The sequence below is a fragment of the Grammomys surdaster genome, unplaced genomic scaffold (assembly GCF_004785775.1).
Source record: "Grammomys surdaster isolate TR1022 unplaced genomic scaffold, NIH_TR_1.0 126531, whole genome shotgun sequence".
NCBI classification, from domain to species: domain Eukaryota; kingdom Metazoa; phylum Chordata; class Mammalia; order Rodentia; family Muridae; genus Grammomys; species Grammomys surdaster.
This window is the reverse complement of record NW_021621323.1, coordinates 3,164,838-3,177,819: the sequence shown is the minus strand read 5'-3', so window position 1 is coordinate 3,177,819 and position 12,982 is coordinate 3,164,838. Positions and strand designations below refer to the sequence as shown.

The following is a 12,982-nucleotide window of genomic DNA, read 5'->3' as shown; positions in this document are numbered from 1 at the left end:
AAACAAAAGAATAAAATCTCAACAACAGATTACATCAGGCATAAACTAACTCATCTGCATTTCCGATGCAGTTCACCTTACAGCCAGTGTCAGAAGCCTGCTGTCTGTGGCCTTTACCACATCCTCTTCTCCTCCTCTTGCTCCTCCTCTTCCTTTCCTTCTCCCTGTCCCTTCCTCCTCCTTCTGTATAGTTCTGCACAGTACAGTCCACAGCTCATCTACACCTCAGTGTGGAAGAGTTTTCTGCAGTGCCCTGCACCCCTTTATGGACATATGCCGGAGTCTCTGACTCCATTATACACAGCAGTGCTTGGGTCCCTGCAGAATGCTTCTCTAGCTCCAAGTTCCTCACTTCCTCCTGTAAGACTTTGTGCACTCACCAAAGCACTGCCTGTTTCTTCAGAGTTGTTCTTAGGTCAGGTGATAGCGGATCAGCTTTGGCCTGGACAAACCCGAAGGAACTGTAACTCAGAAGGCTGACGGCTGGCAGCACAGGTAGTGTTAGCATACACAAGTGCTCAGTCTATGCAGGCTCTGGGTCTGACCTCTTGACCCGAAAGAAAGGTTAGAAAAATCCTTTCCCCTCTCTTGGATTCCCTTTCTTGGGTCTATCTTACCTTTTAGAGTTCCCTGGTCTATCACTGCTCAGCAATAGTAAATATTCTGTTTAATCTACTGGGTGCTGAGCTGGGAAAACACCTCAGCTGCCAATGTTCTTTACCTCATAACGTGGGGACAGGTACAAATGTTAGGCTGTTTATACATCTAATACTAGAGGTGAGAGGCAGAGCCAGAAAGGTCTCAGGACTGCTGGCCAGCGGTTCCAGCCTAACTGGTGAACTCCAGATCGATGGGAGACCCTGTCTCAAAGCAGATATACAGTGTTTTTGAGCATGATGCCAGAGATTGTCCAGTGACTTCTATAAACACATGTACACATATGCACTACTACATACACATGCACATACACACGTAAGAAATGATAATAAAGATAATTTCCCCTAGACTTCTTGGCATTTATGTACCATAATAATTATCTCTCAGGAGATACTCCACATCTGTATAATACCCTCTTCTTTCTGGAGATTTGTGTTTAACTCTTAAGGCAATACACTGGAGATGATTTTTTCTCCTCAAGAGAAGATTTATGTAATAGTTAAGGGTATGTATGTACATTTATTGGCTGGGACCCTGTATAATGTTTTAGAGTCCTAAGTTTGCGGTTTCTCTTCTGAAATGCACCCTTCCATGTGCGGGTAGTACTGGGTTCTTAATCACCCCACCCAACTGAGATCTGGGCTTGAAAAGCAGCATTAAAAAGCTCTGAGCAAGCAGGGGCTGGCAAAAACAACTTAGTGGTTGGAGCACTAATGCTCTTCCAGTGGATCCTGGTTCAATTCCCAGCAACCACATGGTAGCTAACAACCATCTGTAACTCCAGTTCCAGGGATCTGACACCCTTGACCTACATGGGCACCAGACACCCAAGTGGTGTAGACATACACTCAGACAAACACCCTATACATTAAAAATTAGACAAAATATATAAAAGTTTTGAGCAATAAGCTATGTTTCCTGCTATAATGTCTGTCTGTCTGTCTATCTATCCATCCATCCTCTAACAAATACTTGTTTTTTATCTCCTAATGGGACATGGACAGATAACAGTTCTATAAATAGCCTTCTTGAGAGGAGACCTGAGGAGCTGTGTAAGAAAGGACAAGAATGTTATATATAAGGTTATCAATAAACTAAGAAGATATTACCAAAGTTCTGTTTCTTCCAATATGAACTAGCTGCCCAGCAATCACTGAACACTGCGCTCAGTGCTAAAGACAGCTCTCCCCATTTTCACAATACAAAAATTATTTTTATTTTGGTGAGCACTGCATGGCATTGTTTATTCCCAGAAGCAACTAGTGTTAGCACTTCTCTTGTATCCCTCTAGACCTATGAACTAGGAATACACGTGTGCACACTGTGGATTGCTTATCTTCTCCACAAAGTTCAGACCTTCTATGCTGAGTCTTAAGAGATGGGTGATGACTCTGAACCTGTGCCCCAAAGCTAGACTGGAGCATCGGCTCAACCACACACTGGTTCATTCACTAGGGGTCTGATGAGGACTGGCCACGAACAGCCTGAGCACTAGAACTGTTTGCCTAGGTCCTGACACTAGCGCTTCTCTACAAGGCTTCACTTCCTACCGCCATGGCAGCCTTGCAGTACTCAGACTTCTCAGGCTTTCCAACAGAGCCCTGCTCAAACAAGTAAGCAGCTTCAACTTCTTGATCACCAGGACAAGAAAGCCACACAGTATCACCTCTGCTGAATTCTACATTCTACTGGTTAACAACAAATCATAGGTGGATTCAGATTCACAGAAGTGGCTTCTTGCTCTCCGAGGGGATAGCAAGCTATAAACAGCTTTGCAGACCAAGAAATTATGGCCATCTTTGAAAAATAGAATCTGCTATAATAACCGTGTTCACTACGTGGTTATGTAAGTACAATAAACATGACTCTTTGTTGGTTTAACTTCTGGATATAAGACCATATTTTACAAACATGATTATATTTTCAGTTGTGGAAATGGACATTCACATGGGCATTATCTTATGTAACACCTGAAAATCTTCTGTGAGTAACTGTCAACTGAGTTGAATTCAGAAGTTGAATAATCTGCCTAGACTATGTACCAACCCGGGGATGAATCAAAGTTCTGGCCTTTCCTCTGTCCAGCTAGTTAACACTTTGAGCAGATAAATTCATTGTGTGAGGATCAGAGCTGTGCAGGAAACGGGAGCTTTCTGTATGCTGCTCTATGTGATGGCCACTCCTCAAGAAGGGAAATTTCCAACCAAATTAACCAGTTGTGCTAGGTAGCAACTGTCTAATGCCTGAATGTGTATTTAAAAACAAAAAACAGTGGACTATGTCAGGGGACAGTCTCTGCCACGGTATCAAAAGGGATGGGATACTCTGGCTTTTAACAGGTATTTAATTCATAAAGGCAATAAATTCGAGGGAAGAAGTCCAGATCTTGGCAATGAGTAGAAACAGCACTGGGTGCTGAACTGCGATCTTTCACCATCTCCATCCTTGCGTCTGTGTTTCCTCCAAGGATTCAGTTAGGATCTTCTCTCTCCCTATTATCCACTTCCTTTACGTTATTAGCTACAGCTAAGAGTTTAAGCTTTGCCAGAAGTGAGACGGGACTTGTCTGTTCCACTTGTTCTGTAGCTTTCTCCTAACAGCTACTGTGCTGATCTTGTCTCGTCTCTGACTTGTTGACAGCGCCTGTACAAACTGTGTAAAAGCCAGAAGCGCATCTTAATGGACCGGTGTGATTCCCTCTTGCAGCTTAACACCGTAACCTTTCAAAAAATGAATCTTTGCAGGTAAAAGGAAATTAATCAGTTCACATGAAATTCAACATCTGTCCTAATTATATTTTAAACCAAACCTATTTTTCAGTTTTATGGAAGTCGGTTGGTATTCCCATTCCTGTGAGGCATACATTCATCAACTCTCTCTTTGCTCATAATGGGTACCAATACTTAGTGAACCTTGACTCAGGGATGTTATTCAAGACTTACAGCAAATAGCCTTTTCAACCTGACAAAGTTATTGGTTTCAGAATATCTAAGACAGTATACATATCTCACAGCTTGTAAAAACAGTTTGTGAAAGGGCCATGAATTGTTTGATTTCTTCTATTAAAAAAAAAAAAAACCCACTCAGGACAAATAAAGAAAATTCAGTAGTTACTTGAGATTATTTTACATAATTTTATAAGCCCTTTCTGTAACTTAAAAATAAAAGTAATATAACCATATTATTGTTTTTGTAATTCCTGTATAGATAACAATTTATGTTGTCTTACATGTTAGTGAATGCTTTCTAAGATACAATAAAATATTTAATAGCCCTATTAGATTGTATTATATATAATAAAATATCTAATAGCACTCTGATGATCCCATTATTTTCTCTAGAAAATAAAATTAATCTCAAAAGCCAAAAATAAAGGAAGACTCTAGCAGCACTTGGTCTGACATAACACAGTTCTCACTAGGCACTCGAGCTTGGAGGTCCTGTATTGTAATGGGTCATAGCTTTTCTATTCAATAGTGGTAGTATTTTTAGGCTTTAGATAAAATAGGCACATAAAGAATTCAAGGAGCTTGTCAAAGGCTATACTAAAGATGTCATTTTTTATTTTAAGATTTATTTTATGTGTATGTTTTGCCTACATCAACATATATGTACCATGTGCATGCCTGGTGCTCACAGAAGTACAAAATATCATTGGATCCCCTATAACTATAGTTACTGATTGCTGTGAGCCACCACGTGGGTGCTGGGAACTAGACCGGGTCTTCTCCAAGTGCAGCAAGTGTTCTTAACCATTGAGCCTTCTCTTCAACCTCTATACTATTGTTTAGAAAAAAAACTGAAAGTAAATCTACTTAAGGACCAATTAACTTCAAGTATCTTGCTTTTAAGAAATTTAAAGTGGTCTTTCACTTAGTTTCTATTTCATTCTGGTCAATTGAAAATTTAGTTTAACTGTGTCTTATAACTACTGCATGTACGTATGTTATTGACTAGTTGTATGATTTAATTTTCAAAGCTTAATTTTAAAACTTCTTAATTTTCAAAATGTGGTAAGTTCAACTATACCCCATTTTAATTTAGAAACAATAATAAAAATCCCATATAATATGACTTCAGATGCCTTTGTGAGTAAACTCTGAATAAAGAGTCAACTCGGCAGGATATAAGTTAGGTTGGAAAGTTCATAGTTTTACATTAATTCAATTCCTTAAATGAACCCATGACACTAGACTTTCATGGCACACACGTGTGCTCAGCCTCAATGACAGATTTTCCACTCAATACTCATTAGTTTTGTCATGCAGGGATGCAGGCCCAGTGGAGCCACACTTGTGGACTACTTAAGAAGTCAACATTTCATTGTGACCAGCATGTCAAACCAAGTTTTAGACAGACCTCAATTAATATTTTTTAACATGAAGATACTACAAAAGAAATATGTGCTGGGGATAAATGAATTTTGATCTGTTCCCAGTACCCATGAACCTTAGTACAATATTTACTCTCAAGACCATGGATCTAAAACTTAACAAGAGATAGTTTATAGTTCACTGGATTACTATGGTATCCTGTAGGTAAGTTAGACTAGAGGAACTAACTTACTGTATTAATGTACGTAGAAATACTTACAATAAAGTTACTTTCACCAAATCAATATAATTGCACTGTAAGTTAAGGACCAATTAACTTCAAGTATCTTGCTTTTAAGAAATTTAAAGTGTTACATAGACTATTTGTCATTGAGTGGTTGGCAAATCATTGTATTATACATTAAAAACACTGGAGCTATACTAGAAAAATATGTATAAACTTGGCATTCATCACATTCTCAACTCACAGGACAGCAGTTCTCAAAATGATGAAATAGGTAACGGAATATCTTGTCACAGCAGAATTCCTTCAAGAAAATAAAGACGCAAAGATGCAAAACAAGCAAGTTTCTAAATGGCACACTTCTTTTGCAGGCAAGAAAAATCACGGTGAGTTAATTATATTTGACTGTAACACAGCCAAATCTCAAGCTTATTTAAGAATAAATAGCCCTTTAGGGTCTGGGGCTAGATACAACAGCATTCCATCTTGGGCCTTGCCCCTGGTAGCTATGGTAACTAGAGCATAATAATAATACAGTGGTAGCCAGCTCATAGGTACTAACTATGGTACTAGAGCCATTTGGATTCCCTAGGTAGTGGATGAAGACAGAAACATGGGACCCTCACCTGAGACTCACCATCCAGCACCCAACTGCAAGTGATCCTGGGAGATACCAGGAACGTATAGGAATCAGAAGCTTAACTGAAAGTAGGGCTCCATGGTGCAGCTTCCATGCTGTGGCCCATCCTACAAGGGTTGGACTTGGCAGTGATGCAGCTCTTTGGGGGCGGGGGATGCCATGCACGCTCCCCAACCTGAAAGTAAGCCCCCAGTCTGAAAGCCCTACAAACTCACAGGTCTCACCAGGTTGGACTTGGTTAAATCATACTATGGTCTGTCCTAGATGTCCATCTGCAGTGATTAGATATTCCTTTGTGTCTCCCAAGAAAAGTGCAACAGGAAATAGCTCAGTTGGCAAGGTGCTTGCTCGACAAGATTGAGAACTAAAAACTCAGAGTGTGGGGGCCAGGGGCTTGCAGTACAGTCTACCGACAGGCAACAAAAAATAATAGCAAGATTTTCCCTGGCTCATGAGTCACCTGTTTTCACTTGTTGGTTTTTCATTTGTTTGGTTTTCAAGAATTCAATCCCAAACTGCTTAAGAATTTAGTTCTGCAAAGGTTTTTACATAGAACAATGATTAGAAAGAGTATTTTCGGTTAAGAAAATATAATCTTGTATAACCTGAAGTGGAATCAAACATACACAAGGAACACAAAGAGGCTGATTTAACCAGCTTAGAAATTATGTTTGCCAAACACACAATGTTTGAAGCTTACTGTTCTTCATTAGCAGGTTTTTAGGGAGAAAAGCATTTAATCCTTAAGTGTATCCTTTAACTGTGCCACCAGAAGAGAACTTGATTTGCACTTACAGATTTAACCACGAAACATTTGGTTCTGTCTATCCCTATCAGAGTAGAAACTGAAAACTCTCAACTTGCCTTACCACATGGGAGCCCAATGGGTTAGCATTTGTAGGGTTATAGCTGATTTAAAAATTAAAAAAAAAAAAAAAAAAGGACACAGGAAATGCTCGGAAAAAAAAAGAAAGAAAGAAAGAAAAAGAAAACTAACCCCCAAGCTCATGTCTTTGAAAACTAGATTTCCCTACATATTTGATGTTCCTAATGCATCTTGTCTCAAAGTCAATGTAAAACTACTCATACGAGAAATGTATACCACAATAATGTCATCTGGACAAATCAGAAGTATCAACTGATCTATCTTGTGCAATTGCTGTGTCGTCATCTGTTAAACAAGATCTCCATGAATATAGAAAACTTAAAAGGTATATTTGTTGAGGTTTCAACCATTGCTATGTATTGTAAGGCTAAATACTGGCCCCCAAGGTCTGGTTGCCCCAGGGATGTACACCAAGTGCTGCTATGTAACCTTGCCTCCCAAGTTATCCCCGACTGGTGAATAAAAATGACCAGCTGTAGCTGGGCAGAAGAAAGGTAGGAGAGGCTTTAGTTCCAGGGTTTTGGGGTCAGAGGCAGAGACAAAGAAGAGAGTAAAGAGAAGATGCCATGAAGTAGACAGATAGTGAGAACATGACACTAAAGGCCAGCTAGCTGGAGTAGGAGCAGCCCAGATGGAACATGGCAGGTTATACCTCAGGGTTACTGACAGGAAAGGAGACAGGGAAGCATAGAAGGCTGGTATCTGTCCAGCTCTAGTGCTTTTAAGGCCTATTATACATTTTTTTATGTCTTATGTTTTATGTCTTTGTTTTATGTCTTATTTTTTTTCTTATGTTTTATGTCTTTGATTTGGGAACTAAATTATCTAAGGTAGAGTAGAAACCCCCAAATAATATTTACTACAACATAGATTTTTTTCAAGCTAAAACTACAGTTACAGCCTTTCACAATCACACTAAGAGCTGAGTTTTCAACTGAAAGTAGTTCATCTGAATGCAAACTGGGAACTACCAAGAACACAGAAGACTTCTCTAAATGCCTCCTGTTCAAGAGCTAGGCTCATTAAGAACAGAGGAGCACAGAACCCTGGGTTTAACCCTCAACATATCCAAAACAAGAAAGAAATTATATGTACCTGGCAACACCTATATGAAAAACTTCAAAGATAAAAATCATAATATTTCATTAGAGCTCTGCATTAACGGATAAATGTCTATAATCCTGATAATCCGGTGAATTAGGACCATAATTAAGTGTCATGTGATCCTTGGAAACAACTTGTACCACATAAACTGTCCAATCAATGTTACTGTGTTTTGAATTCAACCAAAGGATTGCAGTTGTTTGTTTTCCTTCATCTTGTATTTCTTTCTTCTGTTTAATAGTCTTGACTTTGCCTCCTGGCCTAAAAGTCTAAAATATTTACCATCTGGCCCTTCACAGAAAAAGCCTGCCAACCTCTGCTGTACGGAGGTGTTATTCCCAATACTCCCTCACCTGAGACTGCCTTAACAGTGCAAACCTACTCAATCAGAACTGTGAGCTGCCCCAGTCGTGTTTTTTTTTTTTTTTTAACAAGCTCTCCAGGTGATTCTTATGCAAGGTGAAATTTGAAAACGACTACTTTAAAAATCAAGATTCTTAGAATGTTTTATCATCTTGGATAAACTATTTCTTTGAGTTGGTAAGCAGAGAGCGTCAAGTTACTGTTAAGATGATTACATTTTAAATTCTATAGAGTGTAACGTGATAACAGGTATCCACAGTGCGCAATCACTACTTCAGTGGTGTTCTCAAGACTACTGGCCCATGAGATGTGTTCATCCATTTTTAGAAAATCTGAGACAGTTATTAAAACCATTATTAAAAATTAAATGATAGGCACTTAGATAAGACACATTAAAATGGATATTTATATTATGCAAAACATCTCTTTTTAATTATATTTTATTATTATTTGTGTCCATGAAATTATTATTTCCATATGGTGAGTACACAATGTAATCACATTAGAAAACTGGTAAACACTAAAATTAAATCTCAATTATATATTTAGTTTAACTTTGAACTTAAATGAATTTCAATTAATTTTTCATATAGTGTTGTCTAATATTCTGGTAGATACAAAGTTGTAGCAAGTTTTTTTGTTTTGTTTGTTTGTTTTTGGGGTGTGTGTGTCTGTTTGTCTGTCTGTCAAGAATGAGTGAGACAGACACACTTCAGGTTTCCTATAATCTTCAGAACTATATGAGCCACAAATAACTATATTAGAAATAAGTGTGTGAGTTGCATGTAACTGGATCTGGCAAAACGTATGTGAAAAACTTCAAAGACAAAAATCATAAAATTTCATTAGAGCTTTGCACTAACTGTTAATATCTATAATCCTGATAATCCTGTGAGTTAGAACTATAATTAAGTGTCGTGTGATCCTTCGAAACAACTTGTATCTAGGTATCTAAAGTCATTCTGGAAAGAAAAGAGGGATAAAAGATCACTAGAGGGACTCAGAACTTCACAAATACAGCTGGTCACAGCTTGGAGCCCACTTGATAACCATCTCCTTATCACTATCCTCATCCCTGACTGAACTCCAGGAATTCCTCAAGGAACAATCTTGTATAAATAAATGCACTGAACAAATTCTATTCCTCTACAGTCTGAATACAGTCCCTATCTCAGCCCTAGTAGTGCTAACAAACTAACTCAAATACTTAAGTCGCTTTCTTAAGGAGAAACTGCCATTTGAAAACTAAAGAAAAACATCATACATAAGACAGAATAAATATAAGCCATCTGAGATACTGGGTATATTTCAAAGCTGAATTTCAAATATCATAAAATTTATAATCAAAACAGACTTTGGTTTAGATGACCAAAATCTCCAATAACAGATATAACAAAAAGGTTTAAAAAAAACAACAACAAAAACAAACTATACTATCCTACGATGTAGACATAAGAGAAGGGAATGTCAAAGAAGTGTCAAGCACTACTGTGAAATTACCACTGTCATCAGGTAAGAGAACAGAAACACTCTGCTCCATGAATACATTTGGCAGTTGACTCCCTCAACAAGTGCAAACTTCAGCTGGGCATTTCAGACCTACCACTATTTGGTGACTGCTAACACTTTTTCACTTCTGTCTCCCAACGTTTCTGTATTTTTCTCTAGCTAAATGAGGTCTTTTATAAACTTTTCTACAAACATCTCTAATCTTACCAATCTATTTTCAATTTATGCCATCCCCGTCTTCCCAGTGGACAGTCTAATTTCTACCTTTTAGAAGCCTAACTAACCTTTGGGTCACATAACATTTCTCTAAAACCTCTGCATCCCCAACATCTTTGTTATATATGCAAAGATACTTTGTATCATTTGCAGATCTCTTCATTTTGAATAAAGATTTTATGTTGCTGTTTAAGACAGGATAACTTTTCTTTTTAATCCAGCCAGGCAGCCTAGCCTGGCTTCAAACTCATTGGTCCTCTTGATCCTCCTGCCTCAGCCTTTCCTCCATTGTGGTGAGAATGCAGATGCGTGCCTTCATACATGTGACTCACACACTTATTTCTAGTATAGTTATTTGTGGCTCATACAGTTCTGAAGATCATAGGAAACCTGAAGTGTGTCTGTCTCATTCATTCTCGCCTCTCCACTGTATCCTCCATAGGATGGACTTTTGATCAATATTGGATTACATATACATGTAAAGTAATAGCTGGGATCTGTGAGGTTACATAGAGATTATCCCTTCATTTTCTTATGGAGAAAAGCCATTGCCATAAAAATACCCTTGAAGGGTTCCAGCTGGGACTCAAACATGCACAAGGCTCTGGGGTTCTATACCCAAGAAGACAAAAACAAAACAGACTACCTAAAGTACATAAAATGCACCTTATTTATTTCTTTGAAAGTTTTAAAAAATCCCCCCCACACCATTAATTAGTATATCTTGTCATAACTTAAGCGACTCACATATAAAATTATCTTCCAAGGTTTCAATGTTTTATTATTTTATCTACCTCCCAATCATACAAAAACATCTTAATCACTGCAAATAGCATTATAGAAAGAAACTATATACCAAAGCTTGCCTTCAAACCCATTCCCTGTAACAATACAGTCATTTTTAAATGAAAGGCCTTACAGTAAGACATTTTCAATACTCCTCTGTCTACCAATTCATGTATTTGTTCAGGGCCTACGTTTTCAAGTTCAAGAGCAGGAAGTACACGCCAGTGGTGAAGAATAATTTGACCAAATTTTACTAAACACCTACTGTGTGAAAACTCCTACAGAAGACATAAAACTTAAGACACGTCATCTTCTTGAACATAAAGCTAAATGTCCAAAACAACTAAATAAATATACAAGTAACTCCATTAGACATTATGTGATATATATATATATATATATATATATAACCTTCTAACAGGGTACCCCAAGTGCTAACAGGAAGGACTGTCAGAATTTCTGAGAACCTTCAAAATAAAATGGGTTTTTAATTTGATTCTTTTTCTCTTTTTAAATCACCCAACAGCATTCAAGATTTGCAAGGTTATTAAGTAATTTAATCTGGTTTGGGTCTTTCTATTCCCTAATTTGCAACAACAGACCTTGGATATCCCCCACACTGAAAAAAATACTGACTCAACTTTTAGCTAAAATGAGTTTTAATTAAATTTCACCTTTAAAAAAACTGAGACTTGTTTCTACACCAAACCCATAACTGTAATTAAAATCCTTTGAACCCGCAGATTTTAATCTGTAATCTGGATTAGTATTGGTTAAAAATTCTATTCCTAGAGAAAGGATGTACAAATGGAATACCGTTTTTTACAGAAATGTTTCAATTCCCAGTAGTACTCACTTGGAAGACAAACAAGTGAAAATAAAATTCAGGGTGTTTTGTTCTGTTTTGTTTCATTAAAACCACCTCCTTCTCCGCAATGGTCCTCTTCCTACTAAATGACAAAGATCTGACTCAAAGCTCAGAGCATTTGGTCTTCCGGGAAACGCTACCCCATCATTTCTAGATTCAGATACTTCCTTGAGGGTTCTGTATTGCCACGACCAAACTCTAAGCGTTGAGCACTGTACTGACAGATGAAAGGACCAACTCATAAATAACTTGCACAGAAGGAGTGGACAAAGTCCGAGTGGAGGGACGCCAAAGAAGCCAGTTTTTAAAAGGGGAAATTACGATAGACCGGAATAGAAGCAAACTGGGGAACATGTACTAGGCAGATGATCTAAGTTGTTACTATCAAAGGAAACTTTTCGCTCTTAATTACAGAAGAGAATGTACCCGGTGCTTTTGCAATTATGCACAAGTAAGCAATATCTGAAGACAATTTCACGTTCAAATATAAACAGTTTTATAAAACATGTGCACTGAAATATCCATTCTTTTAGGATTAACTATAAATACAATGGAACTAGAATCAGATTATGCAGATTTAGGCAGCCGCAGCTGGGGCAGAACAGCCAGCATGTAAATTCCTTAACAATGTGTTGCAGGGTACAGTTTCCAGCTACAGTAGAAATCAAGAAAACCCGCTTGAGGACCGGAACTGTCTCCCAACACTAATTCAACAGCTAGCGGCTCCCGCCAGCCTCGGGCTGCCCACGGCGGCGGGCGAGTCGTCACCTCCACCTTGGAGGCTGTCCGCTCCGGCACTCAGCTGGCAATCGCCCTCTCAAACTACTTGCCGGCTCTCCCCGCACCGGCGCCGGCCGTCGGCAGGCTGCGGAGGGAGCGATCGCGCTCACGGGAAGGAAGTTCCGCCAAGTGGTCGGGCTCGCGGTGGGACCGAGCCTGCAGCACGGCGGCCTCCCAGCCCCGGGGACGCCCCACACGGCCCGGCGCCGGCAGGAAGCGTGGAGGAGGGGAGGCGAGCGCGGAACCCGCCGCCGACCCCACCCCGTGCGCGACCCCGCCGGCCCGGCTGCCCCGCGTGCGCCCGCGGTCCCCGGGGAGGGCCGCCGCCCGGCACCACGCCGACCCGGGGACCCCGGCAACTTTGCAGGAGAGATGCATTGCCACCCTGCAGCACGCTGAGGGGGAAAAAAATGTCAGGCGATGACGGCGGGCAGGACTCACCCATGTTCCTCCCACAGAGTGAGGAGCGGCAGGGCGAGGCGAAGGGTTCGGGTGCGGGCGGCGCGGCTTGGCGGCGTCCTCCCTCTACCTCCGCGTCTCCCGCAGCCAGGGAGGGACCCGCGGGGGGCGGCCGCCGGGGAGGAGCAGCGGCTGCGGCTGCGGGCGGCGCGGCCGC

At 39.9% G+C, this 12,982-nt stretch overlaps 1 protein-coding gene across 6 annotated transcripts in view; it reads right to left on the bottom strand.

Annotated features, from left to right (window-relative positions):
* The window catches only part of Rap1gds1 (Rap1 GTPase-GDP dissociation stimulator 1), a 132,787-nt gene extending 119,826 nt beyond the window's left edge, over window positions 1–12,961 (bottom strand). For 4 of the 6 annotated variants that reach the window (XM_028760442.1, XM_028760443.1, XM_028760445.1 and 1 more), the window contains exon 1: window positions 12,808–12,961. In XM_028760442.1, the coding sequence (XP_028616275.1) occupies window positions 12,808–12,811 (4 nt within the window). In that variant the 5' untranslated portion in view covers window positions 12,812–12,961. The remainder of the gene's footprint in view (window positions 1–12,807) is intronic. The other 2 variants (XM_028760440.1, XM_028760441.1) reach the window with 1 other exon arrangement.
* Between the last annotated feature and the right edge of the window lie 21 nt (window positions 12,962–12,982).